Source organism: Rhinichthys klamathensis, unplaced genomic scaffold, assembly GCF_029890125.1.
Source record: "Rhinichthys klamathensis goyatoka isolate OS25496 unplaced genomic scaffold, OSU_Roscu_1.1 h1tg000631l_1, whole genome shotgun sequence".
In the NCBI taxonomy this organism is placed as follows: Eukaryota; Metazoa; Chordata; class Actinopteri; order Cypriniformes; family Leuciscidae; genus Rhinichthys; species Rhinichthys klamathensis.
Window position 1 is genome coordinate 689,346 of NW_026607078.1, and position 21,416 is coordinate 710,761.

The 21,416-nt window shown below is 39.2% G+C and overlaps 1 protein-coding gene across 2 annotated transcripts in view; it reads right to left on the reverse strand.

Moving 5' to 3' along the window:
• Nucleotides 1-21,416, reverse strand: part of LOC130076190 (desmocollin-1) — a 163,218-nt gene that overhangs the window by 56,270 nt on the left and 85,532 nt on the right. For both annotated transcript variants that reach the window (XM_056241169.1, XM_056241170.1), the window contains exons 3-5: nucleotides 14,557-14,851; nucleotides 13,223-13,342; nucleotides 4,148-4,315 (exon numbers count right to left, since the gene is read on the reverse strand). In XM_056241169.1, coding sequence (XP_056097144.1) covers nucleotides 4,148-4,315; nucleotides 13,223-13,342; nucleotides 14,557-14,851 — 583 coding nt within the window. The remainder of the gene's footprint in view (nucleotides 1-4,147; nucleotides 4,316-13,222; nucleotides 13,343-14,556; nucleotides 14,852-21,416) is intronic.

Here is a 21,416-nt window from a genome sequence, read left to right on the forward strand (position 1 = left end):
GTATTTTCAACATTGCTGGTGTGCAGCTTTGACGTTTCCAGTGTAGACAGGATGTAATAGATGATTTAAAGGTGTGAGTGGGCGCACAGACACACACATACAGGCAGACACACACTCCCATAAATAAAATTGATTCCATTCTCGGAGCAGAGTTAAGCTGTCCTTTTTCTTGTGTCACCATCACCTCTCCTCTCCTTCCCATCTCAGTCTCCCTGTCAGACCTTTTTTTGTTGTTTTTGCATTCTCACTCTGTCCGTGGACAAATTACGGTGATTATCATTTAGTTTCTCTATTCTTAAACTCTCTTTAAGAACTCTCTTAACCTCTCTTCTTTTGCTATCTTTTTTCGTCTTCCCTCAATCTTCGTTTCCCCTCTCCTTCTCTTTTGTTCTGTAACCAGCAAAGACTCAGGGGAAATAAATTAGTAATATTTATGATGAAACCTTCTCTGTATCGTTGCTTCTTATCTCGTCGCCTCATAAAAAAAGACACTGATCTTAACAGGCGTACCTATGTAGTCATCCGTCAAACAATCTACCCAGCCATCCATCACGGGCACAGTGCACTCCTCTGCTCCTCTCGGATGCCCAACACGGTTCAAGGCTGTTAAAACTACAGAAACCAGCTCAACTCCCACTGCACCTGAGTCTGCATCTATAATACCGAGGGATGCATCACCCTCCCCGCAACATTTTTCAAACGTAATTGCAATGTTCAAAACAGCTCCCAAAACGCCTGTAATTTGTTTGCTTTTATCTGAAGTGAATTCCCAGAGAGATTTCTAAATCGGCTTCCAAGTACGAGGAGATTTACCCAACCTTGCCCAGTCAACCTGAACGTCTACCTGGGTGAGACTTTGATATATTTTCCCCACACGCTCTCTCTCTCTTCAGTCTTCAGATAATCTCACCCCGGCTCACCCCGGTAAAAAAACACGAGAAAGAGAAGGGCAGAGCTGACGTCGGGAGAGAAAGGACCCTTCTATGACCATACTAATAAAGGGCTGGTATGTAATTGAGCAGAACTGGGGGGGTGGCTGCATTTGATAGTGTTACGGCCCCTATGCAGGCACAGTTAAACAGCTGGCGGTGTGGACTAGATACGGCTCTGTCTGTGTCTATAACTAACCTGTAACTCTAGATCTCCTGTCTCCCGTTCATAGAAATGGCCGGTTTATGTGCACCAGGTTGTACACACAATCAATTCTCAAGACCATTTAGGAAAACAAAATAACACAAATCCAATGTTTTGGGATTTTGCCACTCTTATTGATGGAAACAACAGGAAGAGGATGAGAAAATGGGGCAGTGATATGATTTAAACTACATGAGCGCCACAGCTCAACATGTTTGGAACACATGCATTAACATCTAGACCATACTATGATGTATTTAAATTTACCATCAACAATAGTATCCACAAAAATCCCAAAGTACTGTAAAATCGTATTATGGAATGTGCTTGAAAGAGTATGTCAACTTCTGTTTTTGATGACAATGGTGGCTAATGCCATGCTTTATAGGGCTGCCAAGTCATGACGTTAAGTTGAAGGCCAACCTAAAATGTTAACTTGCAAATCCGGTTTTATTAGAAGCTGTAGGAATTGGTGAAATTGTAAGAATTCACACAAAAACATATGACCAAAACCTAACTCTTAAACCCGATCACTAAAACTATATGAAACTGCAATAGAAAAAAACAACTATAGAAGTTTAAAGGTGCAATGTGTAATCATTTTGAGTATCTATTAACAGAAATGCAATATGACATCCATAACTATGTTTTCAGTGGTGTATAAAGAACTTACTTAATAAACCGTAATGTTTTTATTACCTGACACATTTATATCTACATAACCGCGGGCACCCCCTTCTATGAAGGTCGACATATTGTGTCGCCATGTTTCTACCGTAGCCGACAGCGAACAAACAGCGCTACAGAGCGCTACCTTGAAAGAAAAGCAGCAGAAAGCTAGAAGCTAGCCATAGACACCATGAGTAGTGACTTTTCCCTTGTCAGTGGTGTAAAATATGTAGTTGGATTGTTTCATGTAACTTAGTTCTTCTCCCTCGCTGTGTTATGGCTTTGCTATGTGGGGATAATGCGCTGGTTACGTTCGTGAGACAGCTGATTAGTACTCTTGTCATTGACCGTAAAACAGTATGTTACAGGAATCACAACCCGTCGATCGCGGTCGACAAGTCGATCTTGGAAGCATTTTAAGTCGATCGCGAAGAGTTTTCAAAATCAGAGAAAAAAAGCCTATTGTGTGTAGTAAATGGTGTCTAGGGGATGCGGAGGCGCGCGCGCTGTTACAATCATGTCATTTTTGCCGCGCGCACCTTTGGGCTCATGCGTACACGTCGAGTTTAAAGGTGCTCTAAGCGATGTCGGGTGACATCACTTCTTGTTGACGTTAAAAGTATTGTCAAACAAAACGGAGTCTAGTCAGACCCTCCCTCCTCATCCGCGCACTAACCCCCCAAACCACACCCCCAAATCGTTCCTGTCGGTTATTGGCTGGAACAGTTTGTTATGTTTCGGGGTTGCTACAGTTTGTTTTTGTTGCCGTTTGTGGAGCCTGGGGTGTCTGCAGAGACCGCGTCTTTTTACAGTGTGTTCAGGGGACAGGCAGCTATAGCGGATTGTGAGGAGATGTTTGCTGTATGTGACAAAAAATGTTTGGGCCTAAAAAAACGTGTGACATCGCTTAGAGCACCTTTAAACAAGGCTACGCTTTAACCAGCTCAGCCACAGTAACAGCTCATATTTAGCCAGCTAAACTTTTACTACCCTGTTAGAATTTTTTTTATAGTTGCATAGTTTCATGTGGTTCTTCTCCCTCGCTGTATTATGGGTTTGCTATGTGGGGAGAAATGTGCTGGTTACGTTTGTGAGACAATCAGCTGATTACTATTATTATATTATATATTAAGACTCTTGATCCTCACCTGACTATGGCTTTGTAAACTTTATCCATGATGTGGTTTATAATGGACTGTGGTACAGAAACAGTGACAAAGTTACACACTCTTGTCTTACTCTGACTATTCTCTGCTGTCTCAGACGACGATATGTTTGTCCCGTTTTAGCAACCGTAGCTTCTTCGGAAGGGAGGGGTAAGCGGTGGGCTGAGCCCTTAGTGCAACTCGCAACCGAACCGCTAGATGCCGCTAAAAATCACACACTGCACCTTTAATACAGAAAATATATGGTGTAAGATCTCACCATCTTAATTATTAAGAGTTGTCATGAAAGTATGTTATAATTTGCCATTTGTTTCCTCTGGAAAGTCAAATGTGTTTTTAGAATGGCAGTTTTTGATTTATGAATAAAACAATGTCTGTGGCGAACATCACTTGAGGAGACTTTCATTAAAAATACAGTAAAAACAGTAATATTGTAAAATACTGTTACAATTTGAAAATAACTGTTTTCTAATTTAATATTTTAAAATGTAATTTATTCCTGTGATGGCAAAGCTGAATTTTCAGCATCATTACTCTAGTCTTCAGTGTCACATTATCATTCAGAAATCATTCTAATATGCTGTTGCATTTTATTTTATTTTTTCAGGATTCTTGAAATCCGTGTTGTTGTTGTTTATTTTTACAAAGTAAACGTCTTTACTGTCACTTTTCAATTGAATGTGTCCTTACAGAATAAAAGTATCATTTCTGTTAAATAATTTAAAAGAAACCAAATTGACTGACCCCAAACTTTTGAATGGTAGTAAAAGTAGCACAACTACCTCAAGAATAAGTTCATATGCATGATGAATCAGACAACCAATTTAGTCCTTATAGCAACATTATTAACTAATGCTGTTAAAGCTCATCACTTCAACATCTGTGTATGATTGTGTGTGTAATTTATGTTGCAGAACAAAATTAAAAAGTTTGAATTTACTTTAAACTCCCTGAAAATTCCTGTGGGAACCCATGGAGGGAAAAAAAAAGCTAATTCTCATGTGAGTTTTAGGAGTACAAATAGTTCTTCATGGGATATACTTCAAAGAGTGTCTTTTTTTCAAAGATGGCTTTTATTGTAGCCACTATGGTAATTTGACAGACACTATTGGTACCATGGCAAACTTCTGTAAGGGACATAGATGTAGACTTGATGTAAGATAAGGAAAGTTACTCACTTTGTACGAAGCGCGGAGGGTTGTCGTTGACGTCCGTCAATCGTACAGTAATTGTAGTCGTTCCTGACAGGCCACCAAGATGTCCGCCCATGTCTTTAGCTTGCAGGACCACCAGATACAGATCCTGCGCTTCTCGATCCAGATCAGGAACTGCAGTACGCAGGATGCCTGAGGGAGAAAAAGAGACAAAGAGAGAAGCACATCACAAATTCAATCATCTCCTTGAATCAAATAACTTCCATGTGTTCTCTGACCGTAAGCTTGTAGAAACACGTCCCAGTGGACAAGGTCACCCGTGGGAGACTCCAACCATCGGACAACAGTCTACAATGGAGGTTTATTAAAATATATCAAGGAAGTTTAACTACTGTATGGATACACACTATAATGCATATAGGAGGAGACCTTTCAGAGTGCTACGGCTCAGAATGCTAATTCCCGCTAATGAGTAAAAAAAGAATGCCATGCAATGCATACACGACAGAATTAGGTTAATATCCTTGATTAGCATTCACAAAACTCCAGGAGAAAAAGCTCTCTCATTCATATCAGTGTGGGGTCCACAAATGTCAACAAAATTAATTAGGTTTCATTAGACGGCCAAATGGAATCAAAACACGAAGGAAGTCCATTATCAACATAGACAGAGACACAATACACCGACTGCTACACAAACATTCGCACAATGGATCCGTGCGTGCAGAAAAATTCATCTTTCACTCTCTCGCTCCTTCTCTCGCCTCATTTTTTCTAGCCTGTCATACACACAAATACCCATCATTCTATTCTCAACCCTTACGCTCACACATAGAGGTATGCCACACAGTCCCCACTGCATGTAGAATCACCCTGCGCTCACTTCACTTCTGCCAATTCCACTCTACAGCACAAAGAAGCAGGAGTGATTTTTCAAATGACTACAGCCCCCCTGTAACCATGAATAAAAGCCTCTCTCCAGCCTCTGGGTCACAAACCAGACCCTCTGACAGGCACAGAGGCAGAGCGCAGAGCCCGGCAAGTTTGCCATTTAAAAGAAAAGTTCACCCAGAAATTCTGTCATCATTTACTCACCTTCATGGCATTGCGAACCCGCATGCTGTCATTTTATTCCTTAGAACACCGGTGATATTTTTAAGACTCTTTATGCACCTACAGTACCATTTAAAACTTTGGGGGCGGTACGACTTTGTTATTGAAAGTATCTTATGCTTACCAAGACTGCATTTAAAATACAGTAAAAAAGCAATGTTGTGAAATATTACTACAACTTAAAATAATTTATTTCTGTCATGGCAAAGCTGAACTTTCAGCAGCCATTACTTCAGTTTCACATGATCCTTCAGAAAATATGCTGATTTGTCGCTTATTAAAATGTATTATTATACAAGTTTAAAAAGCAGCCGTGCTGCTTAATACTTTTGTGAAAACTGTGAATAGAAAGTTCAAAAGAACAGCCTTTACTTCTCTGTACTGTCACTTGTGATCAATTTAATGCTTCCTTGCTGTATTAAAATATTAATTACTTTAAAGAAAATATCTCACTGACCTCAAACTTTTGAATGGTTGTGTATATAATGGCAGTGAACAACACAAAAAAGCGCCATAAAAGTATCCCATTTGGCATGAAGTCATACAATATCTTTATGTGAGAAACAGACTGACATTTAAGTCGACAGATTGCACGAATGTTTCCTCAGCCAATCCTGCGAAAAGCCAGCGAAAAACATAATTTGTTCCCAAAAAAGAAAGCCAATTTAAAATTACTCACTAAATGCTGTATATAAGCCAAAGGGACAATTTATCATCAATTAAAAATGTCAGAATCATCATTTAATCTGGAGATGCAGGCTAGATGTGAGCTTTGGTGGCATCAGTAATAATGACTTGCAAAACTATCAAATAACTCCAGAAGACTTGGAATATGACGCACTAGTGAGTCATATGGACTACTTTTTATGATGCTTTTATGGTGATCTATGTCCATTTTTTCCTGCTTGGTAACTGAATTGTCATTGTATGGCAAGAGCTACCCAAAGATTCTTAAAAACATTTTACATTGTATTCCACTGAAAATATAACAGCATACAGGTTTGGAATGACATGAAGGTGAGTAAATGATGACAGAATTGAACTATTCACAAACCTGTGGTGACGTCCCACTTTGAAGAATTTCTCTTTTTTCCACAGCCCTCAGAAGTGTGATTTGAGTTAGTGTTTGCAGCATTTGTTAGAAGTGCAGCCGCTCAGCTGGTATGAATACATTTCTGCCAAGTCAGTCTGGATTAACGAGCATTGAAGAGAGGGAGGGAAGAACCAGGAATAGAGGAAGGAGGAAAGAACCAGAGAGATGAAGGGATGACAGAGTGAGGGGGAACTGATCAGGGCTTTGAAGGTAGAACGCGTGGTGCTGATGGCTGATCAGGGACTGAGACCAGCCTAAAGAGAGTATAACATGAAACTGAAGACTCTCTATTCTACAGAAGCATTTTATTATATTTTTCACTGATTTTAGTGACTTAACTTGAGGCTTAGTAACTTCACTTGTCCCTCAAGGATGAAGGACGGTGAGAATCTGATTAAGAACTTGTTCTCTATGGACAACCGATTAGCCAAACACTTGAAGCGGTTCTTCAAACAGTTTCTCATATAAATGTTTTAGATCTCCTCATGTTAGTGGTATCTACTGTTATTGTGTTGTTGTTATTGCATACTCTGCTGTCAGAGACCTTTATTTTTCCCACTTTTAATAAAAGTACAGTAGAGAGAAGATGGGAAATGATGGGAAAAACAAGATCAGAAAAAGATGCAGGCCAGACTTAAACTCATACTGGAAGCACGAACACCACAGCACGTATCAAAAACCTGCGCTATACCCTTCTGAAAACATACCTGGTTTATGGTTGTCAGTGCTGGTTTGATGTTGGCGTAGCTGGTGGACAGCATGACCTTTCTGGTCACAAGCAATACTATGATAGGGAAACTGGTTGACAAGTGATGTTGACCCTTTCGGCAGGCAACAACATTTCTGGAAAACAATGTCCAACTACTTTGTCTTGCTAAGGTTAATTTCATAGCTAGAATTGTATGCATTGCTAAATACAGAGTAAAATAATATAATCACCCTTTGTGCATAATATACTGCTTGTAATCAAAATGATGCTCAATTGTGAAAATGGATTTTTACAGATGATAATTGATCGTTACAAATTTCATGTCAAGCATGTTTTTCGCTGACACTTTTGTCTATTTTATGGACTTTCATAGTTTAATAGGAATATTCACCCAATCAGTTACTTATTTGATGTGCTCTATGTTCATTGATCAATGTTTAGATGTGAATAAATGCCTAAAATAAATCTGTACAACATGAATCGTGTCTCTTCAGAAGACTTGAGTTTAACTGCTCGATTCATAATGTATTACGCTTTAATGAACCTTTTGAAGCTTGAAAGGTTAGGGGGAATGAACTTTCAATGTAGAGACATAAATCTCACAGGTTTCATTAAAAAAATATCTTCATTTGTGTTAAAAAGACAAGACGTTTTAAAGGTGCCCTAGAATTTGAAATTGAATTTATCTTGGCATAGTTAAATAACAAGAGTTCAGTACATGGACATGACATACAGTGAGTCTCAAACACCATTGTTTTCTCCTTCTTATAAATCTCGTTTTTGAAAAACACCCCTGAAAAATAGGCGAATCTCCACATAACACCGAATGTGACGCAACAGTCGGGATCATTATGATGTACGCCTCCAAAAATTTGCATATGCCAGCCCATGTTCAATGCCAGGCGAAACTGCGCAGCCGAATCATTGGAAGTTCTGCAGGTGAAGAGACAAGCAAGGATCATAGGGAAAATGGCAGATCATGGAGACAAATGTTATGTTCCAGGCTGTGCAGGGGATGTGAGGACTTTTCATACCCTTCCCACAGAAAAGAAATGTCAACAGGCGTGGTTGATGTTTATCTATAATCGGATAATGTTACCGCAACAGTTTAATTCGAAGTTGTTAGTTTGCTCTGCCCATTTCACCACGGACTTATTTTCTAACCTGGGACAATATCAAGCAGGCTTCTCTCGGCGTCTCATACTGAAGAAGGGGGCAATTCCAACTATATTCCCGCAAGCAATAAGTAGTGATTTTATTAACGATAATTTACACTGTGTTATCTCGATCCAGCGCAAGATCCTAGTACAGTAACAAATAGCAAACTCTGGGTGGACTAACTCCACCTACTGAGAGCGTGCACATGCGAGTAGTTGATTGGGCGCTGTGGGATGGCGTATAAAAGAAGGGGATTTGGTCAACCGGATGTGTGCCTTGGCGGCGTCGGATGTCACTTTCATTCGTGGCCGCCTAGGGGTTAACCGCGGTCTGGTCTCCCTGTCTGCTGGGCACGTGCAGCCGATTCGTCTCAGCGGCATGTTTCCGACTGAGCGTCTGTATCCCCGCATGGTGCGTGGCAATGAATGGGCCGATTACATCTTCTGGGTTATCGGCATATCTGAGGGCTCCCCCGTTGTATTTAATGGGATCGAGCGACAAATCTAACTTGGGGAACGGTTGAATGGGACTACGTTGCTGTTTTGCTTCTATGGGGTATCTCTTGGTAACTGCGCACGCCGTGACGATCCAGTGTGTTGGTCGGTCTGCTTTTACCCGCGGCCACCTGTCTAGCTCTGTATGACTTGCTTTTACGATTAATCTCCGGATGACTGTGCACGCCGTACAGATACTGTGTGCTGGTTGGTCTGCCTTTACCCGCGGCCACCGTTTCAACCGTGATACTATAGTTGTGAATGGAGTTGATGTTTATGATTGTTTGTTATTCGTTATAGTTTGCCGTGCATTCTGTGCATTGTGTTGATTATTGTTGATTGAGTGAACTGTGTGTTTTGAATATGTTTTCTCGGTAACACTTTAGAATACGGTTCCTTCGTTAATGAATAACTACACAGGAACAAATAAGTAACACAATATTAACAATCTAGTAATTACTATTAACTAACAAGAAATTCTGATTAACAAATTAGTAAGTAACAGCGCACAGATGAAAGTGGTAGTTCACTAAATAATCAATAACTACTTTTTTTAATGCTTCCCAGAGAACTACTGTAAGAATCATGGTAACTAACTAGTAATGACTCAAGTGTTACTACATACTTCTAAAGGAATGACTAATTATTTGGATCCGTATTCTAAAGTGAAGATCACGGTAACTAACTAGTAATTTCTCAAGTGTTACTACATACTTCTAAAGGAATTACTAATTCTTTTAAGCTTTTGAGGTTTTTGGTGAAGTTTTAGATAGTAATTCCCATAGAAGTATGTAGTAACACTTGAGTAATTACTAGTTAGTTACCATGATCTTCACTTTAGAATACGGATCCAAATAATTAGTAATTCCTTTAGAAGTACATAGTAACACTTGAGTAATTACTAGTTAGTTACCATGATCTTCACTTTAGAATACGGATCCAAATAATTAGTCATTCCTTTAGAAGTATGTAGTAACACTTGAGTCATTACTAGTTAGTTATCATGATTATTACATGAAAAGCCAATCCTAAAGTGTAGAATCTTCTAATCCCTCACAAGATATTTGCACGCACGTATGAGGTAGGAGACATTAATAAAATCTTTTTTTTTTTTTTTTGCGAGGTATAGGTTAAATAATAAAATCACTGTATATGGTATTTGGATGGCCGATAACTCAATATGTTCCAGCCGTCACCGTGACTCTGGCCAATTTTCTGGCATTCCTCTGGACTGGCATTGAATCACTACAGGACAAGTAAGGTCCCGACAACTGCATTTAAAAAGCCATTTCTTTAAAATTATTCAGTTGATAAATAGTTCTCTAGGAGAGAGCATAGGCTAATTATTTCCCAAATCATAAGTCTGCTATGCTATTACATATTGATAAACCGTGTGTATTTGTTTACAGCAGTTATTAATGTTAATGTAGTGCTAGTCATTTGTCCTGCATTAGTTATTGATTAGTTTTGCATGAACTATTAATATTCTTCAGTAGTTCTCTGGGAAGCATAAAAAAAATAGTAGTTATCAATTAGTTAATTGTGAACTACCACTTTCATCTGTGCCCCGTTACTTACTAATTCGTAAATCAGAATTTCTTGTTAGTTAATAGTAGTTACTAGATTGTTAATATTGTGTTACTCATTTGTTCCTGTGTAGTTATTCATTAACGAAGGAACCGTATTCTAAAGTGTTACCGTTTTCTCTTAGGAGAACTGTGATTTTGTATGTTTTCTGTGTGTTTTGGTGAGTGTATATTGTGTTTTAAATGTGCTGATCCATTTTGGTGTGATTTCTTCTTTTTTGTAGGAGCTGGAGGTTCCTGGAGAGGGGTGGCTAGCTGCCATTGTGTGTGGGGTGGTTACACCTGTGCCGTGTGTCTGTTTGCAGCTAATCTTCACGTGTGTGTGTGGGAGCGCGTGTATGGGGATAGGGGCTCATATTAAATTAGCGGCTAGCCTGTACCTCCAGGTACCACCACTCCGGTCGAATGGGTTTATTGTGAGAATGTTGGTGTTGTATGATACAGATGGTACACGTTACTGTGAAGTTGAGCCTGAGATTATGTGATCTTTTTAATTATTTATTATGTAAGTGCATATGAGAAATAAAAATACTTATTTTTGCACATGTGTTTCACCCACGTCTCTTTGCCCACGGTTTTAACGAATCTGTGTGCCCTTAGGGCGGTTAGTCCCCAGTATTCTGGGGTGGCGTAGTCGACCATTGTTGCCATTACTGGAGCTTTTATTTTGCTCTTAGAGACAGTGGCTCCCTCCACTCCCGCTTTGCCACACAAGTAACGAGCATTTAAGTATTTACGCTGAGGTTAATATTTCTTGCCTGTGTTGTCATATAAATCTACAAAATAATACTGTAGATACATATGTAAATTCCCTTTTGTCAAATTATTTTACTTTCGTCTATTTTATCAGCAACACGTCAGGGGCTAACTACGTTAGTTTAGTTGCTCACAGATAATGTTAGCTCGCTCAATCCTTCTAGCTAACGTCACATTCTCCACCACATAAGTTGAAGCTATATTTATTTGACAAGGCATCTAACGTCCATTTGTTAGTCCATTTGTTTCACTGAGCCCGCAGTGAAACAGCCAATCAGAGCAGAACTCCTCATTACTATTCATGACCCTTTCAAATAAGGTAAAAACAGACCATTTCATTCTAGGGCCAATTTCTAGAGTTGAAAATGGACCTGTAAAACCATATCTGGACATTTTAAATGCCCTTAAATAAGCCACATACCCTCTATGTAGATATCAGAGACAAAATTAAAATATTATTTCAACACATTCTAGGGCACCTTTAAAGGGATCCTATTATCCTTTTTCACTTGTTCAACTTTAGGAGTGTGTTACTGTTTGAGCATAAAATAGATCTGCAAGGTTATAAAGCTCAAAGTCCAACCCAAAGGGAGATATTTTAATTAACAGAATTCACTTTACAAGAACTACAGTGAACAACTCGTTTGGACAACAACGCGATTGTTTCGGGTTTTGTGAAGTCACAATGTTACTCATTTAAATAATCCCCGTCCACGGAATACGCAAAAAAAGGGGACGAGGCCTGGTTGAGCTGCATTAGAGAAGACAGTGTTGTTGCTGTGTCAAAGAGATGCTGTTTTTTTCACCCCGTTTCCAAAACTCATTTGATTGACCTTCCTAAGGCTGACGAGAGTGGTTAAAATTTGTTTTAAACATTGTTCCTGAACATTATAACCCCAACATTTACTGTCTCTGTGTGCTGCCCATTTTCTGGAGAACAGCTTCCAGAACCTAAGAGAGTTGAATGCAGGCTACGCACAAAAGCTTCTCCTGAAATGGAGCAGTTCCCACTTTGTAGGGACAATCTGTTGTTTGTGGATCACAACTGGTAAGTATGTCTTATTATTTGTAGTTGCGTTTTCTATTAACAGTTCCAATTATAAGTTTTATGTTGTTGCTACGATGTAAACAAAGGGCAAAGCTTTGCCTCTGCTCGCCTGCTAGCCATTAGTGTTGATAGTGTTTACTGTAGCTTTTGTAAGCTCTCGCTTTTGTAAAGCTGTTAACCGCCCCTTAGAAAAATTAGTCATGGTTTTGTGATTGATTACTGTTTGCATTACCATAGTTTTCCGACAAGTATTAAATGGTGTATAACGCATCTTAAATGTATAAGAAAATTACAACAAAAAACTAAAAAAATCCGTGCTTGCAAAATGCGTGCATGAAAACCGTTTTGCACGATCCTCTTGTTTGATAAAGGACAAGTTCGGTATTTTACACTTAAATCCCTGTTTTAAGATCGTTTCTGATGAAATAGAACGGTTAAGATTGAAATTTGGACACATGTTGCTGGCCCGAGAATTTTTGTTTTCTGTGGTTGCATAGGTGCACTGGAACAATCCTTCAAAAACGCATTAAACTTTAGTTTACAAAGACGTGAAACTCACCGAGTGGTCTGGGGTGTTCACTGATATGCTCACACAAAAATCGCTGCAAAAGATGCTTTTCAACAGGTTTTATCGTAGTTTTTGTCCAACTCCATTGACTTGACTTGGACAAAAACTACGATAAAACCTGTTGGAAAGCATCTTTTGCAGCAATTTTTGTGTGAGCATATCAGTGCAAATAGCCATATCCTTTAACATTCTTAAGTCTGAATCAGGCTTGAATTGGTTTGAAATTGACGCCAACCTTAATATTTACATCTGAGTAGAGCTCATGGTTATGGTAAGAGGTGTGATATTTCCCAAACACGCGCTAACTGGTGCCAATCACGACACACTGGGCCAGATAACCAATCACAGCATAGTTCGTATTTCGGAATGAGGGGCTTCATCAAAACAGGAACTAAACGTTCGTTCAAGCCAGACTGGGGAGTGATGTGCTGTAATAATGTAAAATATGTGAAAAATAATGTGTTTTTTGAACAATCAATCATGAAAGCATTTTCTAGTACACCGCAAAAACAAAATCAAGACTTTGTTAAAGGGCATGATATAACAAAAATCAGTTCCTGGGGGGAAAACCCACCTGTCTGAGGGTCCATTGAGAAGTGCGGCTGCCCCTGAACTAGCGTGTACACCAGCCGTGCGCTGTTCCCATATGTTGGATCGTCTGCATCTGAAGCCGTCACCTGGATAATGGAGGTCCCTGAGGAATAGTTTCAGGGAGAAAGACAATAAGATATGATCAATACAGCACATATGAACACAGGTCATAACAGGACAAGCACATTAAATGAGAGCCGTATAAAGACTGACAGATTCTCTCCCTCTCTCCTCTCTCCTCTCTCCTCTCTCCCCCTACTGCAGTGTGACGGATACAGTATTCACTTTCTCTTCTCCCCAGCCGCACACCTTCTTTCATTGGCGCCTTTGACTGTCTCACTTCATTTCTCTTCATCTCCTTCTCCAATTCCCCATTTGCTTCCTCTCTCAATCTCTATGCCTGTTTCTGCGGCCACCCTCCCGTTCCCATAACTTCCTCACGTCTCGAATCTCTCCTGCGTTCCTGACAGATATGGACTTTTTTCCAACCAAATAAATCAAAGAGCTTCATGCGAAGGACCGAAGTGGTTTGAAAAGAACATATATATGTACAATGGAAAGGGAACTACGTTTCCCATGGGGCAACGGCTGACAAGCTCAGAGGGACGAAGGGATTTGTGGGAGCAGCTGTTGCTGTTTTCAGACATCAAAGGCCTGACAGTGTCACCAAGAGAGCTTGTGGGTTGAGGGGAGGCAGCCGTCTGATTACAGATCTTTCACAGGTAGTTAAGAAGCCGCAAATGGAATAAGGTAGGAGAAAGAAAGCAAAGGGAGATTGTCACTGTAAACGAACAATCAGATAGGCAGATCAAAAAACAGACATGACTGCCGGGTTGACGCAACCTGTACGGGCTCAGAGAAATCTATTCATATTCAATTTGAGCGGAACTGAAGAAACAAGGCACAATTTAGACTGATAACGCATTCACACTGCTAGAATATAGATTTGAATGGTGCTCGGGTTTCGTTTACCCCAGCAAGGGTTCAAGCATTCAGATGCAGCGCAGAATATTTCTTGTTTGCGGATGGGATGCTTTGAAATTAATTAAACCCATTTCAGGCAAAACAAAACCACCACGACTGTCGAGGGGTAATATTTTGAGCCTGACTCAAACGGACGTAAAATCGATAAACGCGAGAGGTTATTTCACCAAATGAGCGTCATTAACATTTAAACGGCGCAAATTATAGAGAGCGTTTCCTCAGCTTTTCATCGGATGATTTTTGGGACAGCGTGAATCCTGCATTATTCAAAAATCATTGACATTCACAGAGAAAAAAACATAGCAGGGATGAGCATGTGCTGTCTTCCGCTACCTATGTTCGCCATCTCGGGTACTGTGGCGCTGTAGGGTCCGTCCTCGAAGACAGGTGGGTTGTCGTTGATATCTTGCACTCTAATGATGAACTGGGAGGAGGGCTCCAGGGCACGCTCTGTCTGACTGTCTGTTGCCGTGGCAATCAGACGGTATTCGTCCTTCTCCTCCCGATCCAAGGGCTTGGTTACGTGGATGTTGCCTGTCTTGTCGTCAATCACGAACACTGACCCCGCCCCCTCACCCCGCAGCACGTACTTAGTGCGTCCATCACCTCTGTCCATGTCAGTGTGAAGCTGATGAGAAGAAAAAGAGAGGGAAAGGATGAGACAGAAAGATTACAAGAGACTGAAGTGTTCAGAAGAACAAATAGTATACTGGAGGTCAAAACAGTACAGACTATAAAAACAGACATTTGCATCAAGCAAAAACAGTCAAATAGATGATTAATCTTGAAATATTGACGCCACTGTGATGGGCGAAGACATTGGGGGCTCATCCGCAGACAGTACAGATGGGCGGTAATGATCACACAGCCTTGCGTGAAGCACTCGTACTCGAGGCATTGATTGCGGGCGGAGTCTGGTTACCGGATCAGCAGCAGTCTACGGCTAAGGCTTCATGCAGTGAGCAAAGCCTGGGCTGCAAAGGGAGCGTGTGACGCTCAGAAAGAAGAGTGTGGGGAACGCATCAGCATTCATCCTCATTATTGCTTCTACGTGGACAGAATACGGCTGCTTAAAAAGACCCCATAACAGCACAAGTTGCACAACTTCTACAAAAAGTGCCACACAGCAAGTTCGGAAGACAAATGGGAGCGTGTCCTATGTTTGGAGGCATTCGAGTGTGGAAAGAGCTGAGTATGTTCCCTCAATGGAATCAAAATGGAGATTTTTTTTAAATCAGAATATTCATCGTTTTTGCAGATTGAATTTTGAGACTAAACATGTGGTTGCGTAGATGTTAAATCCCCAAAGAATGCCCTGAAACTCTGTGGGCAGTGATGAGGAAAACTCTAAGAAAAACATTCTGCTCAGTGATACACACATTTTTGTGTACAATATCCAGGCGTAATGCAACAAGTTGACAAGCGATAAAACCATTTTTTCCATGTCGAGGGGTGTTCACATTGAGGTCTCCAGGTCTTTGTACTGTTGGTTGGTAGTAAGGGTTCCAACTCAGCTAGCTGTATCAGGAAGCATTCCTCAGTATGTTCAGATGTAGTTTAAAAGTTCAACTTCAATCAGTCTAAAGCAGTCATTTTTCTTTTTAAAATGTCATGTAAAAGTTTTAGACTGAATAAAATTGTACTAGTCTGCAAAGTTGGACTAACAGACCACTGTAGCCTAACATCATCCAGCATGTACAGTTGTAATCGAAATTATTCAACCCCCATTACAAATCAGGTTATTGGCAAAACGTACAGACTTTCAGCTGTTTGCAATGAACTAATTAATCAAAAGTAAATGTTTCGAGTAGTTTCCCCAAATTCAACTGAAAATGCAACTTTTAATGACTTCTGCAGTCTCAAAATTATTCAACCCCCTGAATTGAATCTCTCACAATAGCACAAATATGCAAAACAGGTGTTGTCTCAAGCACACCTGATGCAACTTATGAAGGGCTTCATTAGTTGCACCAGGTGTGCTTGAACTAGAACACATGAAATATCTGAACTGGCTAGGTTTGTTGAGTGTCACATTTGAGTGAATGTTAGAAATATGTCAAAAGAATGGTCCAAAAAGTTAAGAGAAGATATCATCGCCCTTCACAAACAACGACCAGGATACAAATAGATAGTGAAGGCACTAAATGTTCCTTGAGACACCACTGGAAGCATACGGTAGTTTGCAAGTTCAAAGTTAGAGGAGCAGTGGTTACACTACCTGGATAGGGCAGAAAAAGGAAGCTCTCACCGACTCGAGTGACTGCAAAAGTCCTGCAGCAAGACTTGAATCTAAAATCACATGGTTTTCATGCCAGAACTCCAAGACGTACACTACTGACCTAAAAGCCCAAGAAAAGTCAGCTCCAATTTGCTCAAAATCATAAGCAAATGGGCGGCATACTGGGCGGCAGTGGCTCAGTGGTTCATGTGGGTTGTCTACAAACCGGAAGGTTGGTGGTTCAATCCTCGGTTCCACCTGACCAAGTGTCGAGGTGTCCATGAGCAAGACACCTAACCCCAGCTGCTCCCGACGAGCTGGATGGCGCCTTGCATGGCTGCCGTCGCCCGTCGGTGTATGAATGAGAGAGTGAATGGGTGAATGTGAGGCAAATTGTAAAGCGCTTTGGTGGCCATTGGGTCAGTGAAAGCGCTATATAAATGCAGTCCATTTACCATTTACCATAAAAATCCACAGAAGTTTTGGTATTCTGTTGTGTGGAGCGATGAAACAAAACTAGAACTTTTTGGCCCTATTAATCAGCGGTATGTCTGGAGGAAGAAGAATGAAGCATATGCTGAAAAGAACACTATGTCTATAGAGTTCAGCATGGTTGTGGGGCTCGGTGGTGCTCTGGGGCTGCTTTGCATCCTCTGGCACTGGGAACCTGCAGCGTGTGGAAGGCAAGATGGATTCATTGAAGTATCAGGAAATCCTAGGAGAAAACGTCATGCCGTCAGTGAGGAAGCTGAAGCTTGGGCGTCATTGAAACTTTCAACAGGACAATGATCCCAAGCATACCTCAAATTCCACCAAGGCTTGGTTGCAGAAGAAGTCCTGGAAGATTCTACAGTGGCCATCAGTCACCTGACTTGAACCCCTATAGAAAATCTCTGGTGAGATTTGAAGAAGGCGGTTGCAGCACGCAAACCCAAGAATATTACTGAACTGGAGGCCATTTCTCATGGCTAAGATTCCTCAGAAACGCTGCCAGAAGCTGGTGTCTTGTTATACATCTCGTTTGCAGCAGGTCATAACAGCAAAAGGGTGTTCTAAGTACTGTACTAAAGATGCTTGCCATGAAGGGGTTGAATAATTTTGAGACTGCAGAAGTCATTAAAAGTTGCATTTTCAGTTGAATTTGGGGAAAACACTTGAAACATTTGTTGTGTTGAACTATTTCAATTACTTTTGTTTGATTTGTTCATTGCAAACAGCTGAAAGTCTGTAGATTTTGCCAATAAACCTGATTTGCAAGTTGAATAATTTCGATTACAACTGTATAATAAAAATAATACATTATTTTATTAATAAATGTTGATGTTTATTACAATAATAAGTAAATATTAATTATATTTTCCACAGGCCAATCACAATAAATAAATAAATAAATAAATAAATAACGTTTATATAACCCTTTTTTATGTACTTTCCAAATACTACTGCTCAAAGCATTTTATAGCATGGGTGGAGGGGTCTCCACAATCAGCATCCACCTGGATGATGCTACACCAGTTATCAGTGGAGAGGAGACAGTGTGAAGTAGCCAATTATATGTGGATGATTAGGAAGCCATGATGGAGAGAGGCCAATTTGACCAGGGCGCAGGAGTTGCATCCTAACTCTTTTCAAAAAGCACCCTTTTAATTACCATGAACACCTGGTATTAAATCCATTTTGGGTGATACTGTTTAGACCTGCTAGTATTCATCTCAAATGAGTCTTGTGTGACCACTTTTGTTTGATCAAATTTTTAGGGGAGGGTCTCAAGACTACATATATTACTTACCACATCAGAGTGATACTATAAGTTTGCAGGTGTAAAAAAAGGTACAATGAGTCAGCACATTATTGATTACTGCATAAAAATTAAACATGATGTTTTGAATTGAAAACTCATGTTATTTTAGCTCCTGTTCAAAGTCATTTTTGAAAGCACTTTACATAATCTGTGTCAATTAATGCTGATGCCATGCAAATCAAAGATATTCCAAGCAGTCTTGTGCATGTATATGCAACGTTATCTCATTAGTAATCATACATATTTGTAGGTAAAGTGGTTCTGGCACACATACATTTTTGTATGTTAGCAAAGACACAGAAGCATAACGTATACAAACAACTTTAGAGAAGTACAAACGTTTACAAATCACTGGGTTTGGATCTGAAAAAAATATCTATATAATATACACTACTGGTCAAAAGTTAGAAGTCTGTAAGATTTTTTACAAATATTTTTGACAAGAAGTGACTTATGTGCAACCAATACTGCATTCATTTGATTAAAAAAAAACTGTAAAACAGTAATATTGTAAAATGTTATTACAGTTTAAAAAATTGGTTTTGTTTAATAAAAAAAAAAAAAAAAATGTGTCATCTATTCCTGTGACTTCAAAGCTGAATTTTCAGCCTATTACAGTATGTGTTTTATATGGTTGAGAAATAGTTACAGTACGTTTAGGAAAGAGGTCGGATTAAAGACTGGAAAATATTTATATAATAGTAAAATGTAACTGTACAAATATAATAGATAATTGTAATATTATATCGAAAAATATTCTCTTTTTTTGTATTTAAGTTGCTGTATGTCCATATTACACTTTCCAGAATATATCCAAATATACAAAAATATACATTTATAATATACATATATAAGTGTTAAAATCAAATTTATGAGATGAGGCTGGTACATTTGCACGGAATGGATGTTTTTGATGCAAGTGTTATTTTCTTTCTAAGCCGCAAAACGTTTTGGACCCCACACTTGTTTTTTAGTCCTGATCTCTTGTTATTGGTTCACTGAAACGGATGTTAATACCAGGTGTTAGTACCTCAGCTTCAGTTGGTAACCAGTGGAGGGATATACGTGGCAGCCAGTCCAGGTGTCTGGTGTCGTTGCTAGGGAGAGCGGGCAGCTATGAAGCTGTTGCTGTGTTATTGCTTTGGAATTCCTGATTTCCATCCATTAATTCCGCCTTGAGCTCTTGGTCAGTCAAGCCTGCCAGCAGTTTGCCGTTCCAAGCCCGGGGTTCTTAACGAAGGGCCTTAATGACCCGCCTTAACGACAGGCCTTAACGACAAGACTTAACGAGGCCCTTAATGAAGCTGCCGCTATCGTTAAGGCTGGAGATGGCGGGATGATGAAAGACACGGAGAAACCCCTCTGTGTAGTCACGGAGAACGAGAGGAGCGTGTCCTTTTGTCCCTGGCATTGACCTGATCGAAGTGACCTCAGCCAACACTCCTTGTGATTTACACATTCAATAACACAGACGTAGTGACATGGCTCAAAACAAACACTCAAACAGACTCAAGGACACACACACAGCGTGATCCACAACCACACACACACTTCCAAGCAGATGCCTGACCACATTAGTGAAAAAACGGCCATGAATTTAAACAGTCGCACCATTATTGGCCCTACTGTGATTTGAATATTGGAACTAAATGAGGTATAATATCTACACAGATGAAGTGGGCTGACACCTTAATAAAGGATTTATCAGAGAGGCTGTTAATTCAAAAACAAGACATTTTAAAAAGCAACTGAATTATACATGAAACCGCATCCGAAAGGTCTAATTTATGCACTGATACACAGTTGACCATAATATGCATTCAAATTAGCCATGTCAATTCCTGCCAGACATCCTGTTTCAAGGACATATTCTCAGCTTCCTTTGTATACATGGGCATTATCATTAGACCTCTAAATCAACTAAATTACTTATATTATAAAGTAATGTTCTTATACTCATATAGTCAATTTCATATTTTTGCAATAACCATAAATCATGAACTGTGGGAAAAAATATTCAGTGTCAACCTCTAAATCACTTAAATAACTTATTCGGGTATACTCAATTTCACATTCCTGCAGCACAATAAATCATAAAACATTGGGAGTAGGGAAAAAAATGTATCTCGCATCTGTGCATTAACCTAATGAATGTGTTTTCCTGGGCAGATTTATTTAGCGCCCCGTGAGTTGGGAGAAACAGTGTTTGAGAAAATGGCACTTCAGTCATCATGTGAAATGGGTTTTGACTGCTCTAAACAGCAATGCAGTGCCCTGGATACCGAGAGGCCATCTACACACATAACCATTATAGAAACACACTCCGATACACACAGATCTCAGCGTGTTATGAGTTTCAATCCCCCTTTGTGACCAGGGAATCTTATCAAAGGCTTTAAGGCTGATGGGAGAGAATCCTCGGCTCCTTCACGTCTGAGTGAGGAAGATGAAGCTCACACGCTTCTCCTCAGAGGAACCCAGCCTCACATGACTCACTAGCCACGTTGATCAATTTTATATGTAAATTAAACAAATGTGTATATATATATATATATATATATATATGATTTTTATATAATAAAATAAAATATATAATAAATATATATATATATAGTTTATTGAAATGTATTATTATTATTATTATTATTATGTATAATTAATTCAATTAATCAATAAACAAGAACTATGTTAATAAAAATAAAAATTATATATACTGTATATATATATATATATATATATATATATATATATATATATATATATATATATATATATATATTATAGTTATAGATCATCTAAAGAAATAAGTCAATGTTTCACAATGCTGTTTGTTGATCCTAAACATAATATTTTTCCCATATTTTAATAATATTCAAAATTATTAAACAATGATAATGTCAATTTAACATGTTAATTTAGCATAGGTAATCTAAAAAAAGTGTGTGTGTATGTATGTATGTATGTATATACAATTTATATATATATATATATATATATGTACATATATGTATGACCGAAAAATTTAAATGTGCATTTAAATAGAACGAATTTAAATAACATGGATATTGTGTAAAATTAAGTATAATCACATTTCAAAATGTAATCTGACTACATGAAACGTCACAACTATCGCTGCCCAAGAAGAAAAAGGCTGCCAGAAATCATGTCAATATT